Below are 20,277 nucleotides of genomic sequence, written 5' to 3' on the forward strand. Positions count from 1 at the left end.
TTTTGTTTCTTTTAAAAGAATGTTGTTAACAACCCTTAAAAGGACCAAGGGAGAGTGATTCTTTTCCGTGAACTATGATAAATCTATTGGGGGTACTGGGATGATGATATGGTTGTCGCATTACAACCCCTATACACTTCCTGCTTTATAAGTAATCTTAGATGTTTTTCTTCTTCTGCTATTTCTTTTTCTATAGAGGATGGAGTGTTTTTGCCAATGCATCATAGAATTTCGAATGAATCATTCATTTCACAGTGTTTAATATTCACTTAATATTTGGAATATTTATTTGCAACGAAAATTTTTATAAATCAATAAACAAACACTGAAAATATTTTCTTTAATATGAAAACAAGTAAGGAAAGTCTAAAGTCGGGCGGGCCGACTTTTCGATACCATATCACATCCGTCAAATGTGTTGGTGGCTATATATAAAGGTTTGTCCCAAATACATACAATTAAATATCATTCGATCTGGACAGAATTTGATAGACTTCTACAAAATCTATGGACTCAAAATTTAGGTCGGCTAATGCACTAGGGTGGAACACAATGTTAGTAAAAAACAAGTAAGTAAAGTCTAAAGTCGGGCGGGGCCGACTATATTATACCCTTCACCCCTATGTAGGCCAAAATTTGTGTTACCATCTCAACTACTTCACATTTGCTGGAAGCTATATAAAGGAGAAAATTTTTTTAATTCTACAAAGTCTCTAGAATTAAAATTTAAATCGGCTAACGCTATCCAGTTAATTGGAGGAAACTTCCATTGAAAATGGGTCTAAAATGTGTAACGGTCTACCATATTTCCCCAACTCTGGTGTACGTATATATGGGAGCTATATATAATCTGAACCAATTTTGACTAAATTGGACATGTATAGTTAGAATAATAATTCTGCTATCTATGCGAAATTTCACGTAAATGGGAGTATAACTTTGCCCCCCCTGGTCATATGAGTGCAAATCGGACGGAAGATATATATGGGACCCATATCTAAATCTGAACCGATTTCAACCAAATTTGGCAAAACTACCGATACTACTAAACGTACTCCTTGTGCGAAAGTTGAAGCAAATCACGGCAAAACCCTGGATTTTGAGGCCATATAAGTTCAAATCGGACGAAAGATATATATGGGAGCTATATCTAAATCTGAATCGATTTTGACCATATTTGGCACACAATAGTATCGTTAAAAGTACCGCTTGTGCAAAATTTGAAGGAAGTCAGGGCAAAACTCTGGCTTTTGAGACCATATAAGTCCAAATCGGGCGAAAGATATATATGTGAGCTATATCTAAATCTGAACCGATTTTAACAAAATTTGACACACTTAACGATACTATTAAACGTACCCCTTGTGCAAAATTTGAAGCAAACCACGGCAAAACTCTGGCTTTTATGGCCATATAAGTTCAAATCGGACGAAAGATACACAGAAAAAAATATCACCAAAATATTTCCAATTAAAAAGTTAATTGAAGTTGAAAATTTTTTCAATTAATAAATTAATTGATACAACTAACTTTTTAATCATGATAGAAACATTAAGTTAATTAAGTCAATGATTGAAAATTTTTAATTAAAAAATTAATAGATACAATTAACTTTTTAATCAAATTCGGAAGACTAATTCAGTTAAAAAAAAGTGCTGATTTTTTTTTAATTTTTAATTAAAAATGTATTTCAAACAATCATTTGTTAATCCAAATAAAAACTCTAAGCCAATTCAGAAAGTAATTAAAAATAGTTACCTTTTTTAATTAATAAATTAATTGAGTTTTGCAATCAACATCAATTAAATTTTTAACTGAATCAATTAAAAAATTAATTGAAATTTACTGAAAAAATCAATTAATTTTTTAATCAAGAATTTTTTCTATGGGCAATTAAAACTGTGATTGATACTATCATTTTCGTGATTGAAGACATTTCAATTAAAAAATTAATTGGATCAATTAATTTGGTGATTGAATCAGAAAAAAATTTTTTGTGTGTATATACGGGGGCTATATCTAAATTTGAACCGATTTCAATCAAATTTATCAAGAATGTCAATTCTACCCTCTGTGCAAAATTTCACGAAGATCGGTAGTAAACTTTGGCCTCTGTGGTCATATGAGTCTAAATCGGACGAAAGATATATATGGGAGCTATAACTAAATCTGAACCGATTTGGCAAATATTTTGCAAGATTTTCGAGATTGATAAAATAGATGGATGTACGGTATTTCAAGAAAATCGGTTGATAAACACGCTAACTATGACCAAATCGGGGATAAATATATATGGCAGCTATATCTAAATCTGAACCGATTTTTTCCTAAACCACTAGCGATTGTCTCTGTCCCAAGAAACGGCCCTATGCCAAATTTGAGAACGATCGGACTTAAATTGCGAGCTGTACTTTGTGCACAAAATTACATATACAGACAGACGGACAGACAGACAGACGGACATCGCTAAATCGACTCAGAATTTAATTCTAAGACGATCGGTATACTAAACGATGGGTCTCAGACTTTTCCTTCTTGGCGTTACATACAAATGCACAAACTTATTATACCCTGTACCACAGTAGTGGTGAAGGGTATAAATATGGGAAACATCTAAATCCGAAGCAATTTTAAGTAAACTTCGCAAGAGTTTATTTATGATTTATCGCTCGATATATATGGATTAGAAGTTTAGGAAAATTAGAGTAATTTTTACAACTTTTCGACTAAGCAGTGGCGATTTAACAAGGAAAATGTTGGTATTTTGACCATTTTTGTCGAAATCAGAAAAACATATATATGGGAGCTATATCTAAATCTGAACCGATTTCAATCAAATTTGGCACACATGACTATATTACTAATTGTCTCTGAAATCATGTATCTGATTTCGGCAAGCAGGTTATATTTGACGAGAAAAAACAATTTTAGTGACAAACATGTTACATCGTCACCATACAAAAATAACATTTTGCTCTTGGAACATGTTTGAGGTGATCATATTCCTTCTCTGCGTGCAGATTCTAGCAACCCATGAATTAAATTCGGGAGGTAGGTCTATATGGGGGCTATACCAAAACATGGACCAATATTCACTTTCGACACACCTCTTAATGGTCCTCCAGTACCTCTAGAATTCCAATTTCAGACAAATTGGGTAAAAACTACGGATTCTAGAAACCCAAGAAGTAAATTTGGGAGATCGTTCTAACAGGTTGGCTGATAAGTCCCCGGTCTGAGACATAGATGGCGTCGCTAGTATTAAATGCATATTATTTTTATATAGTACCAACCTTCAAATGCTTCGTGTCAAAATTTGACGTCTGTAAGTCATTTAGTTTGTGAGATAGAGCGTCTTTTGTGAAAAAAATGGAAAAAAAGGAATTTCGTGTTTTGATAAAATACTGTTTTCTGAAGGGGAAAAATACGGTGGAAGCAAAAACTTGGCTTGATAATGAGTTTCCGGAATCTGCCCCTGGGAAGTCAAAAACAATTGATAGGTATGCAAATTTCAAGCGTGGTGAAATGAGCACGGAGGACGGTGAACGAAGTGGACGCCCGAAAGAGGTGGTTACCAACGAAAACATCAAAAAATCCACAAAATGATTTTGAATGACCCTAAAATGAAGTTGATCGTGATAGCAGAGGCCTTAAAGATATCAAAGGAACGTGTTGGTCATATCATTTATCAATATTTGGATATGCGGAAGCTGTGTGCAAAATTGGTGCCGCGCGAGCTCACATTTGACCAAAAACAACAACGTGTTGATGATTCTGAGCGATGTTTGCAGCTGTTAACTCGTAATACACCCGAGTTTTTTCGTCGATATGTGACAATGGATGAAACATGGCTCCATCACTACACTCCTGAGTCCAATCGACAGTCGGCTGAGAGGACAGCGACCGGTGAACCGTCTCCGTAGCGTGGAAAGACTCAAAAGTCCGCTGGCAAAGTAATGGCCTCTGTTTTTTGGGATGCGCATGGAATAATTTTTATCGATTATCTTGAGAAGGGAAAAACCATCAACAGTGACTATTATATGGCGTTATTGGAGCGTCTGGAGGTCGAAATCGCGACAAAACGGCCCCATATGAAGAAGAAACAAGTATATACGGCCGTAAGTTCGGCCAGGCCGAAGCTTATGTACCCTCCACCATGGATTGCGCAACCCAAGTAATTCTACAATCGAATTACTTGGGTTGCGGTAACACTTGCCGATGGCAAGGTACCTCAAAAAATTTCCTAACATCGTCTTCTAAATTACAAGGTAGTCCATACGTAGTATATATTAAACTAAAAAAGGCCGATTAAATACGTATATAATTAAGTTTAAAGTTTCTATAGAAATAAAATTTTGACAACATTTTCTATAGAAGTAAAATTTGGAAAAAAATTTCTATAGAAATAAAATTTCGAAAAAAATTTCTATAGAAATAATATTTTGACAAATATTTCTATAGAAATAAAATTTTGACAAAATTTTCTATAGAAATAAAGTTTTGACAAAATTTTCTATAGAAATAACATTTTGACAATGTTTTCCATAAAAATACAATTTTTGTAAATTATTTTTGGCTCGAGTGGCAACCATGAATATGAACCGATATGGACCAATTTTTGTGTGATTGGGGATCGGCTATATATAACTATAGACCGATATGGACCAATTTTGGCATGGATATTAGCGGCCTTATACTAACACCACGTTGCAAATTTCAACCGGATCGGATGAATTTTGCTCCTCCAAGAGGCTCCGGAGATCAAATCTGAGGAACGGTTTATATGGGGGCTATGTATAATTATGGACCGATATGGATCAATTCTTGCGTGTTTGTTAGAGACGACATTCTAACACCATGTTCCAAATTTCAACCGGATCGGATGAATTTTGCTCCTCCAAGAGGCTCCGGAGGATAAATCTGGGAATCGATTTGTATGGGGGCTATATATAATTATGGACCGATATGGACCAATTTGTGCATGGTCATTAGAGAACATATACCAACACCATGTACCAAATTTCAGCCGGATCGGATGAACACCATGTACCAAATTTCAGCCGGATCGGATGAAATTTGCTTCTCTCAGAACAATTGCAAGCCAAATTTGGGGGTCCGTTTATATGGGAGCTATACGTAAAAGTGGACCGATATGGCCCATTTTCAATACCATCCGACCTACATCGATAACAACTACTTGTGCCAAGTTTCAAGTCGATAGCTTGTTTCATTCGGAAGTTAGCGTGATTTCAACAGACGGCCGGACGGACGGACATGCTTAGATCGACTCAGAATTTCACCACGACCCAGAATATATATACTTTATGGGGTCTTAGAGCAATATTTCGATGTGTTACAAACGGAATGACAAAGTTAATATACCCCCATCCTATGATGGAGGGTATAAAAACGAATTTTGACAAAAAATGTGTTTTTCTTTGTTAGACCGGGGACTTATCAGCCAACCTGTTATCTATTATAATTTGGATTTTCAAAGTGGTATTTATTATACCCTCCACCATAGGATGGGGGGTATATTAACTTTGTCATTCCGTTTGTAACACATCGAAATATTTAAGACCCCATAAAGTATATATATATTCTGGGTCGTGGTGAAATTCTGAGTCGATCTGAGCATGTCCGTCCGTCCGTCTGTTGAAATCACGGTAACTTCCGAACGAAACAAGCTATCGAATTGAAAGTTGGCACAAGTAGTTGTTATTGATGTAAGTCAGATGGTATTGCAAATGGGCCATATCGGTCCACTTTTACGTATAGCCCCCATATAAACGGACCCCCAAATTTGGCTTGCGAGGCCTCCAACAGAAGCTAATTTCATCCGATACGGCTGAAATTTGGTACATGGTGTCAGTATATAGCCTTAAACTCCCATGCAAAAATTGGTCGATATCGGTCCATAATTATATGTAGGCCCCATATAAACCGATTCCCAGATTTGACCTCCGGAGCCCCTTGGAAAAGCAAAATTCTTCCCATTCGGTTGAAATTTGGTACGTGATGTTAGTATATGGTATCAAACAACCATGCAGGAATTGGTTCCTATCAGTCCATAATTATATATAGCTCCCATATAAACCGATCCCCAGATTTGACCTCCGGAGCCTTTTGGAGAAGCAAAATTCATCCGATCTGGTTGAAATTTGATACGTGGTGGTAGTATATGATATTTAACAACCATGCCAAAAGTCCATAATCATATATAGCCCCCATATAAACCGATCCCGAGATTTGGTTTTGGAGCCTCTTGGAGGAGCAAATTTCATCCGAGTGAGTTGAAATTTGGTACATTGTGCTAGTATATGGCCGTTAACAGCCATGCCTAACTAGGTCCATATCGGTCTATAGTTATATATAGCCCTCAGATAAATCGATCCCCAATCACACAAAAATTGGTCCATATCAAGTTCATAATTGTATATAGCCCCCATATAAGCGACGTGCAAAAAGTCCATATCGATTCGTAATTATTAGTAGACTTCACTATACATAACTAATATATACCACGTATGGACTAACTCACAATTTAGAAAACAATGTTAAGAAGGTTTAAGATACCACAACCCAAGTAATTCGATTGTGAATGACAGTCTTTCGTAGAAGTTTCTACGCAATCCATGGTGGAGGGTACATAAGATTCGGCCGTATATACTTGTTTGTACTTAAATAACTTTGTTGTTATGTCGCAAAAAAAGAACGAAAATTTTATTTGTATCCCAATTTTTAAAATTATGCAGGCTAGAATTTGTCTAAAACATGTCTTCATTTTAAAGAAGCAGGAACTTTGGCTAGGAATCAATACCAAAATCCTTAATAGAAGGTCAAAATCTTTGAGTGTACCAAAATCTGTATATGATGATAAACATAAATAAGTTGATAAGACAAGTATATTCTAAAATACATCCTAAAGAAAATCTCCGATGGTGATAAATATAATGATTCGTGGTCAAAACCTTTTTTTTATACAAAACTGCCTCGGTTCGGCATACCACTCAGAGTTTTGAACAAGCGGAAAATTGCGCCTTGCAAAGCCCAGCAAAAAAAGCGTCGCCAAAAAAGTAATGAAAATGTTCTTTTTGGATCCGGAAGTGGTGCAAAATTGACGCAGAAGCGATGAATTTAACATGGGCTTGTCATAGGACGGAAGTTCTCCATTTCTACAGCCGTTGCACTGAATTTGCATCACTTCTTTAGGTGTGATCCGAATTCAATGTTTTGAATGTATATTAAGAAAATTCTGTGATATTTTGTTAAATAAATAATTTTTATAATTTTTAATGGATTTTAACGCTATTCGGAAACGTTTGACCTCAAATATTTTCAAAAATTCACAATTTTTTCAGATCGGATTTAGCATTTTTTTCGACAAAATTCTACCATTTTATGAATTCTTACTCTGTTTTTAACCTATTTGAAACAAAAAAAGTTAAAATTACCCATTAAAAGTATGAAAAAACTAAGTTATAAAAAATTGAATTAAAAGAACTTCCTGGGTAGTTAAAATAAAGAACATCGCTGGGAGTGCGTCTTCTGGAAGTGCTTTTAAAGTTGTGCCTTTGGAAGAACTTCCAAATTTTTCTGCTGGGAGGTTATTAACCGGTATAAAATGAAACCGGCAATGTCAGTGGGATTTTGTGAGTAGTACATTTGAATTCACTAATATCCATCAACATGTTGATAACACATATACACACTACCACACCTAAAGAGCAACAATTGTTAAGCTTTTCTGACGGCAACTCACAGAAAATTTAGTTTGCTCTTGGATACGTTCGTGATTGGTTCGCTTTGCGCTTTGTTCAAAAACAAATAAAAAGTGTGTGGTATAAAAGACCAGAGGATTTACTTGCATTAAACAAATTTCTTTTTGGCAATTTAAAGATTAGAAAATAATAATAAATAAAAACAATAATAAATCAAAATGCAATTCAACAATCGTGTGCTTTTAAAAATCCTCGAATTGGTGAGTTTAATTTTTTTTCTTATGATATTTGATAAATAAAAAAGAAATAAAATATATTTTTTGTTTAAATAAATATACGATGAGCCTAAATAATAAAAAAATAAAAGGAACAACATATACATATATAAATCTTCTATGTTTTGTATACTCCTTGTCATTGTGATTCTGAATAGAATAAAAATGTTTTGATGCGTAGTATTGTTGTCCCAGTTGTGAAATTGTATGTTCATCGTGTTTTCTTTCATTCCTATCTAGTTATCACTAACGAACGATATCCTTTAGATAAATAAAAAAATAAATTATTTTATGGAAAGAAGATATCTCTCATAATGAACCACATAAAACGCTTAGGAAATTTTTGTTACACTGATGAGAAAAAGTTTTTGCCTTTTTTTATGAAAAACAAAAACATTCACGATTACTAAAACAATCAACCAAAATCAAAAACCGGTTTTATGTTTAGGCAAGAGGAAATTTTTTATACAAAAAGCTATGCTTCTACACTTAAAAAAAGTGATCTCTATATGGCATTATAGCCAATTTAATTCTATTTCAGTTCATGCAATTATTATGTTTTGAGAAAGTTTGTTAGATTTTAATAATTTTTTTCGTGCGTTAATTAAATAAAATAAAATAAAATAAAATAAAATAAAACAAAAAAAAAAAATACAATAAAATAAAATAAAATAAAATAAAATAAAATAAATAAAATACAATAAAATAAAAAAAAAATAAAATAAAATACAATAAAAAAAATACAATAAAATAAAATAAAATAAAATAAAATACAATAAAAAAAATAAAATAAAATAGAAGCAATTATACACAAATGAAGCATAAAGTTTTACTAAATTCGTGTCTCTCCCAAAAAAGTTCATAATTTCATAACATTTTTAAATTTAACAAATAATGCGCCCATCTTGAAATTCTTCTATCACTAAAGACATTTTTGAAATTTTTAACTCCAAGTCTTTCCTTGAAACAATGACATGAAAAAGAGGCATTGTTATGTCTAATAGATTTTCTTGCATTTGTCGAAAAAATAATTATATATTTTTGTGAAATCGACGTGGCATCTACACTTATAATACAATTTAGTTAAATTTTTCTAAAATTAACCAAAATTTGTACTAAAAAAAATATTTACGTGATATTAAAAATTACGTTACCTAAAGTTTACGATGCATAATTTAATTTACAACATTAAGGACAAATTTCTTTAAAATAATTAAATGTTAATTAAAAAAGTTTACAATCTTTTCTTAAAAAAATTGTTTTGGGTTAAATTTAGGACAACATTTTTGGAAATTTGCGTCTATCCGTTAAAGTCGTATGTTTTCCTTAAAGATGAAATACAAATTTTGATTTAAAGAAATCATCCTTAAATTAACTGAGCTATTGAATTTGTACACTCCAAAAAAAAAAAAAGTGAACCCTCTATTTCACTAAAGTCAATTTAACTTTATTTTAGTTCATGAATTTATTATGTTTAGAGAAAGTTTTCTTTATTCCAATAATTTTTTGCCTACTTACTAAATGCGTACATTTCACAAAATATTTCATTATTTCTTAAAATTTGTAAATTTTACTACAAATGCGCCCATCTTGAACTTCGTATGACACTTTTTTGTGATATCGGCGTGATGTCAGCCTTTGTAATAGTGTTTAGTTAAAATTTTCTAAAAATAATCTAAATTTTCAAACCAAAATTTTTCTGGTTTTAATGTATTTTCAGTGTAGATTTAAGATAAAAACGCTTCAAATATAGGCTATGATTTATTTTTGGAATTGGATTTGGAAAACAAGTTTTAGTTTGAAATATCCGCTATAATTTGAATTTGTAAAATGGCATGTGTTTGAGCGTAAATTCCACAAAAGGGGATCTGTATCCTAATTTTAGTTTTATTGATCCTACATTTAAATCCAAAAAATTTCCTTATTTTAAAGAAGCCGCATCTTTGGCTCTGAATCAATACTAAAATCCTTAAGGGAAGGCCAAAATCTTTGGCCAAGTAAACTTCGTTTTGAGTGTGTGTTCACTGGTTTTTTGAGTGTAATATAAAATAGTATTACTGAATTTAAACTAAACTAAATTAAATTTCACTTATTTTTTTTTGTCAAAAAATTATTTAGTATTAGTTTAATTTTATTAAGTTTTGGAATTTTTTAACAGCCCTGTGCAATTTTCTTTATTTCAAGAAAGTCTGAAAAATTTTTATTAACTAATCGTGGGTACGTGACGGTACCCCCAAAAATTTCAATATACACTAAGGCAGAAGAACATTTTCGAACGATACCAAAAATAGTAAAAATGAACTACAAATGATTTTTATACCCTCCATCATAGGATGATACCCCCCATCCATTAACTTTGTCATTCCGTTTGTAACACATCGAAATATTGCTCTAAGACCCCATAAAGTATATATATTCTGGGTCGTGGTGAAATTCTGAGTCTATCTACCTACACACAAAGAAAATTTCATTAAAATTCAGCCAACGAAAAATGTTCATTCATGTAACGAAAAATTTTCATTAAGACAATGAAAATATTCGTTAATGATACGAAACGTTACGTTGATTATCAGAAAATTCGTTATAATAACCAAAAAATTCGTTATATTAACGATTTTGTTTTCATTGGATGACTTTTAACGACACATTTCGTTAATATAACGAAACTTTTTCTATTAGTGTATGTCCGTCCGTCCGTCCGCCTGTTGAAATCACGCTAACTTCCGAACGAAACAAGCTATCGACTTAAAACTTAGCACAAGTAGTTGTTATTGACGTAGGTCGGATGGTATTGCAAATGGACCATATTGGTTCACTTTTACGTATAGCTCCCCATATAAACCGATCCCCATATTTGACCTCCGGAGACTCTAAGAGAAGCAAATTTCATCCGATCCGGTTGAAATTTGATACATGATGTTGGTATATGGTCTCTAAGAACCATGCAAAAATTGGTCCACAGCGGTCCATAATTATATATAGCCCCCATATTAACCGATCCCCATATTTGACCTCCGGAGACTCTAAGAGAAGCAAATTTCATCCGATCCGGTTGAAATTTGGTACGTGGTGTTAGTATATGGCCTCTAACAACCATACCAGAATTGGTCCATATCGATCTATAATTATATATAGCTCTTATATAATCCGATTCCCAATCATAGAAAAATCACGATTGCTACTCGAGCCAAAAATAATCTACCAAAATGTTATTGCCATAGAATATGTTGTCCAAATTTTATATTTCTATAGATAATTTTTCAAAATTTTTATTGCCATAGAAAATGTTGTCCAATTTTTATATTTCTATAGAAAATTTTGTCAAAATTTTAGTTCTATAGAAAATTTTGTCAACATTTTATTTCTTTACGAAATTTTGTCAAAATTTTATTTCTATAAAAAACAATTTTGTCAAAATTTTATTTCTATAAAAAACAATTTTGTCAAAATTTTATTTCTATAGAAAATTTTGTTAGAATTTTATTTCTGTAGAAAATTTTGTCAAAATTTTATTTCTATAGAAAATTTATGAACCATTTCATAGTTGGAGAGGAATATTTTGCAAAATCTTCCATAATATAAAAAATTCTACCAATCTACCAATTAGTAAAAAATCTGTCATTTTTGGTAGACTCGTGTTCATAATTGTATATGGCCCCCATTTCAATTCTTGCTCTATAATTACCGCACAAAAGTTCATATCGGTTGGTAATTATTTCTTCCCTATATATACCGGTCAAGAACTGAATATATATGAATTCTTGGACCTTTCTTTTGTTTAATATATATCCCGTATGGACTAACTTACAATTTACAAGATGATGTTAAGAAGTTTTAAGATGCCTTGCCATCGGCCGCAACCCGAGTAATTTAATTGTGGATGTCCGTCTTTAGTAGAAGTTTCTACGCAATCCATGGTGGAGGGTACATAAGATTCGGCCTGGCCGAACTTACGGCCGTATATACTTGTTTTCATTCTTTTTACTTCATTTTTTTTTATGAAAAAGTGTAATTTCGTTTAGTTAAAAAATTGTGGAAACAATTGGAGTACAATTTAGTTCAATTTTCGCACAAGGTAGTTTATTTTTCATTTAAATTAGTTTTTCTGTGTAGTATTTTGTTATGCAGAAAAATGTATTTATTTTTACCCAGTATAAATTCAAAATTGCGTCGCGGATAGGATGGTGTTCATATTTTCAATATGTAAATGTTGTGCATATTCCAGCAGCCGAATATATTTGCAATAAATAAATTGGTCATTGTAAGAGATACCAAAGAAGTAAGCATTTTTTTTTTGATACGAGATAAGTTCACCTAGGTTATCACTTATGGTAGCTTTAAAGTCATTGGCCTACCGGCAAAATGGGTTATATGCTTTTACTTTACTGATATCACAATGTTGCACTTTGGATTTGTCTTCATTATTTTCGTTTTTTAATAATTAACATAATAATAATCAATATATATTTTTGTATAATTAAAAAATAACAGACGTTGTAGGAGTAAATCTGCCATTTCGTTTTAAAAGTTGCAGATATTTTGCTTCAAAAAAAAAAAAAAAAACAATGTTCAATGAAGAGGACAAAATTTCACCAACAAAATTTTAATTAAAAATTGGTTGAAATTCAAAACATAAGTAACTAACAAATTAATTTACACACATAACTTTTTAATCGTATTAAAAATTATGCTATTTAAAATTTTAATTAAATAGAAACCCTTTTCTAATTAAAAATATTTAACTGAAAAATTTAATTAATTTAAAGATTATATTTATCTAAATAATTAATGGTTTTAATCAAAGATGAGAGTCATAAATTTAGTGAAAAACAAAATAATATAAATTTTAAATTTTTATTCTAAATTTAGGTTTTTATGATCTTGTATATAAGTTCAATACTAAAAGTTACATAAATGATTAAAGAAAGTCTTTAATATTCCATCAGCACGAGATAATAAGAGAAATGTGTCTTAATTTGTAATTTTTTTTGTTAATATTGTTTAAATTTAATATACAAAAAATCAGAAATATTTCATATTTCATCAGCTCGAATAGAATAAATTTGTCCTTTAAATGGGGGAATTTTTTTATGTTTTCATATCCTACAATAAGTTTGCGTTATATTGTATAGTAGGTCAATATTTTGTTTAGTGTATACGATTACCTTAGAATATTAATAATTCCTCTAAAAAATCAAAAATTATTCATTCGAACACTCAACTCAAAAACTTTACTTGGATCCAAGAATTTCGTATTGATTCCGACTCAAGCATTTTGGTATTGTTACCGAGCCAATGATGCGCCTTCTTTAAAATAAAAAAAATGTAGGCAGCTATCTAGGCTCTATAAAATCAAAATTACGATGCAAATCTTTTTTATGGAATTTTCATTTTCTTTTCTCGATATATATTTTCTTAATTACAAAAATTAATTAATTAATTTCTCGATATATATATTTTCTTAATTACAAAATCATCAAAATAAATCTTAACCTATATTATAAGTTTTTTATCTTAAATACAAAGATTCGATATCTTCGTTAATTTAAAGATTATGTTTTTAAATTAAAAATGTTTTTCTTAACTTTAAGGAAATTTTGTCTCTCTTCAAACACTTATGACTTTAACGGAGGGATGTAAATTTCAAAAATTCGTGTTCTAAATCTAAAGCGAAAAACAATGAAAACAATGATTGTGGACTTTCGTATAATTAAACTTTGTCTTTGTTCTTAATATTGCGTAAATCACCTGTCGTAATATTTAGGATTACACATCTTTCATATAAATATTTTTTCAGTGCTAGAATAGGAGAGATAACATATATATTTTGTGATATCGGCGTGATACTAATACTGTTTAGTAAAAATTTTCTAAAAATAATCTAAATTTTCTAAAATTAACCAAATTAATTTCCATCGGGTGAGTTCACTGTTTTTTCAGTGTATCTGGAAAGATTTTTTATATTTCGGTATCAGAAAAATTCAATTAATTTAAAAATTATATTTCTTTCAATCAAAAGTGTTTTCAACAAATTTCAAAGATGAGAGTCATAAATTTAATGAAAAACAACAAGTATATACGGCCATAAGTTCGGCCACGACGAATCTTATGTACCCTCCACCATGGATTGCGTAGAAACTTCTACTAAAGACTGCCATCCACAATCGAATTACTTGGGTTGCCGTAACACTTGCCGATGGCAAGGTATCTTAAAACTTCTTAACACCGTCTTCTAAATTGTAAGTTAGTCCATACCGGGTATATATTAAACAAAAAAAGGCCGATTAAATACGTATATAATTAAATTTGACAAAATTTTCTATAGAAATAAAATGTTGACGAAATTTTCTATAGAAATAAAATTTTGACAAAGTTTTCTATAGAAATAAAATTTTGACAAAATTTTCTATAAAAATAAAATTTTAACAAAGTTTTCTATAGAAATAAAATTTTAACAAACTTTTCAGAAATAAAATGTTGGTAGATTATTTTTGGCGATATGGACCAATTTTTGTGTCATTGGCCATCGGCTATATACGAGTATAACTAGAGACCGATATGGATCAATTTTTGCATGGCTGTTAGCGGCCATATACTAGCGCAATCTACCTAATTTCAATTTTGCTCCTCAAAAAGGTTCTGAAGGTCAAATCTGGGGATCGATTTATATGGGGGCTATATATAATTATGGACCGATATGGACCAATTTTTGCATGGTTGTTAGGGACCATTTACTAACACCACATACCAAATTTCAATCGGATCGGATGAAATATGCTTTTCTTAGAGGCTCCGCAAGCCCAATGTGGAGAACGGTTTATGGGCCGATATGGACCAATTCTGGCACGGTTGTTAGAAATCATATATTTACACCATGTTCCAAATTTTAACCGGATCGGATCAAATTGCTTCTCTTAGAGGCTCCGTAAGCCAAATCTGGCGATCGGTTTATATGGGGGCTATATATAATTATGGACCGATGAGGACCAATTTTTGCATGATTGTTAGAGACCATATACCAATATCATGTACCAAATTTCAGCAGGATCGAATGAAATATGCTTCTCTGAGAGGCTCGGCAAGCCAAATCTGAGGGTCCATTTATATGGGGACTTACGTAAAAGTGGACCGATATGGCCTATTTGCAATACCATCCGACCTACATCAATAACAACTACTGGTGCCAAGTTTCAAGTCGATAGCTTGTTTCGTTCGGAAGTTAGCGTGATTTCAACAGACGGACGGACGGACATGCTTTGATCGACTCAGAATTTCACCACGACCCAGAATATATATACTTTATGGGGTCTTAGAGCAATATTTCGATGTGTTACAAACGGAATGACAAAGTTAATATACCCCCATCCTATGGTGGAGGGTATAAAAATTATAAAATAATTTTTAATTTTGAAGAAATGTATCCGTAATGTTGTTTATTTGTTCAGTGTATAAAAATTCCATAAATTATGAATAATTCCCTTCGTAAATCTTTAAGACTTCATCAGCATGAGTACACCCTCAAAAAAAAAATCGCTTCTTTAACATATGTTCCAAACATATTTTGCAGGAAGCACATATATTATTGGATACTGCCGGAACATTAATATGTTTGTTTTATGTGAACATATTATATGTTTGGAAGCAAAAAAATATCATATGCTTGGAAGAATTTTTCCCAAAGACGATAGTGCTCATTGCCTAACATACTCGTAATTTTCACTTTCACGAAATATTTTAGTTCTTGGCACCTTTTTCTGTAATACAAATAATGTTGAAGAAATTATTCACTTTTATAATTTTTTAAAATTTTACCTTTCGCCTGCACGGAGAATCGAACCGAGGACCATTTTTTATATTTGAAGGTGTCCGTCAACTCCTCGTGGACTACTTATTAATAAAGAGGAACTAAACTTTGTTTTTATACATTTTACTGTGTAATTTTTCACTATTTCCTCCTTATTTCATATTACTGTCCCAACTCTAAAAAGAGTATAGTGCCCTTTCGTTATTTTTATGAAGACCCCTGATTTCTTTTAACGAACTAAGAAAAAAATTGTGCCCATAATGCCAAAATGATAAACAAAACACATGTCCACACATACATAAAATGCTGCTCTCAAGGCGAAAACATATGCTGTTTGTTTTTCAAATGTCTATTCTCCTGGTTCCGAATGTCTATTCTCTTTATTCAAATTAAATAATATTTAGACTTAAGCATATCAAATTTTTGGCCTTATCATAAAACAGTTTTCCGAAACAACATACAAGCGGTTTCACAGAAATTGTTGTCTTTTGATTCTTTCGCTGTGTTATGTTATCTTTTGTCAACTATTCCGGTTTCCATCTCTATTTCATTCTCTATACTCTCTCTGTCGCTTTGAATAAAATATCACAACATATGTATGTTTAGTTGAAATTTGTAAATGTATATATGTTTGCATTCACACATATGAGTTTTATGAAACATTCATGCCCCAAACATAATATATTCTAACATATTAATATAGATGTCCCAAACATTTAGTGTTACTTTAGGAACATTACATGTTTGCACTTAAATATATTGTGTTTTAAAATTGTGCCCGAAACACATTTTGTTTATATCGGAACATATGAAAAACATATTTTTCTAACAGTGTAGAAGAAATGTGTATTAATTTTTAAGAAATTTGTTCTAAACATTGGGTAAATTTGTTATCCTAAAATTGGGTGGATATTTTGTTCAGTGTATGTTATAAAATTCCATAAAGTATTTATAATTCGTTTAGAAAATTACAGACAATTCAGAAGCACGAGTAGAAAAAAAATTGTCTTAATTTTTAAGAAATGTATTCTTAAAATTATTTAAATTTAAATTTCAAATAATGTAATTTTTTATATTAGGTCAATATTTTGGAACGATTTTCTAAAGGCACAAATACCTTTAGAAAATCACAAATATTTCATTCGTACGTGTAGAGGAATTATTTCTTTAGTTTAAAGAAATTTGTTCTTTATATTGGGTAAATTTCTTATTTTAATATTATGTCAATATTTTGTTCAGTGTAATCGGCTTCTTTGTTTTAAAAAAAGCCGTATCTTCATTGACAAATGTCTTTAAAGATTTCGATACCCAAACAAAACAAAATGTTGGCAACTAGGTAAGCTTTTTTCTTGCAGTGTACATTTGTACAAAATTTTTATTTTCTTCTTATTCTACTCATGGATGCCAAGCACGAAAAAGGGGTTCGCTTTAGTTGTTTTTAAACCGGCTCATAAGAAGTGGACGGACAAATTCATTGAAGTACTTAAGTACGTGCGTTCCACATAAAAACAGTGCCGAAAACTGTTTTTGTTATGGCGTTCACCTTCAAATTTGTCCATGACCATGATGGTCCTTAATCATAATCATTTCCCTATCGTTTCATGGTACCACCAAAAACTAAAGTAGGTATACGTACCAAACCAAACAATAACCCAGGGCAATAGGCATATACAAAAACTTTGCGTCTGCGTAGAAAATTATTTTGGGGTTTCTTTTGTTTTATTTTGATTTTTTTTTTGTAGTCGTTTTTTTATGGCATAAATACAAATTTGTGTTACGGCTATGAATGATGTCATATTGCCGGCATTGTTTACTTTTTTGGTTCACACATTCTAGCGTTCCTCGATGTTTAAAAGAACTTCCGTCCAAGGTATACAGTGACAGCATTTTTTTTTGATTTTTATGATTTTTTTTTAATTTCCATTTTACTATTGAAATTGTTTTTTTTTTTTGTGGTTTGCATGCCATTTTTAGGTGGCAAAAGTAAATCGGCTAAAAGTTCAAAACTTGTTTTTTGTTTTATTATTATTAAGTTCTTCCATATTTGTGAGCTATGTGTTGAACGGGAAGACTTGAGAAAAATGTTAATAAATTATTTGGTCATTAGATTCATTCATTGTGCTTTGCCCCTCCCTTGGTGAATGGTTTTGTCGGTTTTTTCTTCTTTTTTTTTGGTTGCCTTAATCAGAATTTGAGCTATATAAGACAACCTTTTGTCATGGATCTTCCATAACAAAGCGGCTCGATAGTATTCTTTTTTGCTTAGACATCTATTATCAATGACGTAATTTTTTGTTTTTTTTTAAGTATTTTTTTACTAAATAAATTGCACGTGAATAGATAATTTTTTTCGGTTGCTCGGAAATCTTTCCATTAAAATTAATTGACAAATTATTGTCGATTAAAATTAAATTAGTTTTGGGTAAGAATAATTGAAGTTAGAATCATGACATAAATTTCTTTGATCGTGTAGTAGTAATAAAATAGAAAATGCCTAGCATTTCTAGTCTATTCAATTATCATAGGCAATTGCGAATTACAATTATTCATGGTGTTCGATTTAATATAATTTTTGTGAAATAGAAATAAATTATTACGGGAGAGGTATAAGACAACAATAGAAACAAGTATATATGACTGTAAGTTCGGCCAGGCCGAATCTTATGTACACCCTCAAAAAAAATCGCTTCTTTAACATATGTTCCAAACATATTTTGCAGGAAGCACATATATTATTGCATACTGCCGAAACATTAATATGTTTGTTTTATGTGAACATATTATATGTTTGGAAGCATTTTGAGCCAAAAATATTATATGCTTGGAAGAATTTTTCCCAAACACGATTGTGCTCATTCCCTAACATACTCGTAATTTTCACTTCCACGAAATTTTTTAGTTATTGGCACCTTTTTCTGTAATACAAATAATGTTGAAGAAATTATTCACTTTTATAAATTGTTTAAATTTTACCTTTCGCCTGCACGGAGAATCGAACCGAGGACCATACAGTTTGTAAACCAACACACTATCCACTGGGCTACGTAGCTGTTATAGTCACCAGTAGATAATTATCGTTTTAAGTTACATTTATATAGCATAGTTTGCAGCGCCCACGAGCCCATGCAAACATAACATTATTTAACAGAAACATACATTTGTTTGCCACGTGGAGCAGTGGTTAGCATGTCTGCCTTGCATGCAAAGGGTCGTGGGTTCAATCCCTGCTCCGACCGAACATTTTTTGTTTTTTTTTGTTTTAATTTACACATTTATATTTATCTAATTATACAATTATTTTTCGAGCTTTATGGACAGATATAGATTAAGGAACATGGTTAATAGAGCCATTGAAAAGAAAACGCCAGATACAAATCTATACACGCCTGGACTGTACATGTTTCGGTTCGGGCGAATGAACCTTTCCACAGCCTTTAGTATAGATCTGGCTGGCCATAAAGCTCGAAAAATAATTGTATAATTAGATATAATGCATTTGGACGTCAATTGCCTGCTTCGGTATCAGGCTAACATGTAATATAATAAGCAACGATGAGCCCGTCGTAAAACTAGGAAAAAACACGACTAATGTACGCGTTAGAATTGTTGTTGTATCCTGGAAACCAGTTTCTGTTAATTGTCATATGTTGTAGTTGACTGTAGAAACAATAAGCATTGTTCGACTGTTCACCACTTAGGTGAATTCTAACAAATTAGCTTTCTAAAAATAAATTTCGTGTTGTTGCATTACTATGTAACAAAACTAAATAAAAATAAGATTAAGGGACTTGAAAGTTATATGAAAAGATGATGTACAGTGGGAGAAAAGATGATTCAATTTGTAAGAGGAAATTTCCCAAATGTTTTCTCCATAAGGAATTAGCATAAAGGGCCCAAAATTGAGTTATCTCTCCCAGCCAGATCTATACTAAAGGCTGTGGAAAGGTTCATTCGCCCGAACCGAAACATGTACAGTCCAGGCGTGTATAGATTTGTATCTGGCGTTTTCTTTTCAATGGCTCTATTAACCATGTTCCTTAATCTATATCTGTCCATAAAGCTCGAAAAATAATTGTATAATTAGATATAATGCATTTGGACGTCAATTGCCTGCTTCGGTATCAGGCTAACATGTAATATAATAAGCAACGATGAGCCCGTCGTAAAACTAGGAAAAAACACGACTAATGTACGCGTTAGAATTGTTGTTGTATCCTGGAAACCAGTTTCTGTTAATTGTCATATGTTGTAGTTGACTGTAGAAACAATAAGCATTGTTCGACTGTTCACCACTTAGGTGAATTCTAACAAATTAGCTTTCTAAAAATAAATTTCGTGTTGTTGCATTACTATGTAACAAAACTAAATAAAAATAAGATTAAGGGACTTGAAAGTTATATGAAAAGATGATGTACAGTGGGAGAAAAGATGATTCAATTTGTAAGAGGAAATTTCCCAAATGTTTTCTCCATAAGGA

The 20,277-nt window shown here is 31.6% G+C and overlaps 1 protein-coding gene across 1 annotated transcript in view; it reads left to right on the forward strand.

The window, feature by feature from the left end:
• Positions 1 to 7,777: 7,777 nt before the first annotated feature.
• Positions 7,778 to 20,277, forward strand: part of LOC142228329 (protein snakeskin-like) — a 64,570-nt gene continuing 52,070 nt past the window's right edge. The window contains exon 1 of the mRNA XM_075298723.1: positions 7,778 to 7,981. Within this exon, the coding sequence (XP_075154838.1) occupies positions 7,940 to 7,981 (42 nt within the window). The 5' untranslated portion in view covers positions 7,778 to 7,939. The remainder of the gene's footprint in view (positions 7,982 to 20,277) is intronic.

This window comes from Haematobia irritans, chromosome 3, assembly GCF_050003625.1.
Source record: "Haematobia irritans isolate KBUSLIRL chromosome 3, ASM5000362v1, whole genome shotgun sequence".
NCBI classification, from domain to species: domain Eukaryota; kingdom Metazoa; phylum Arthropoda; class Insecta; order Diptera; family Muscidae; genus Haematobia; species Haematobia irritans.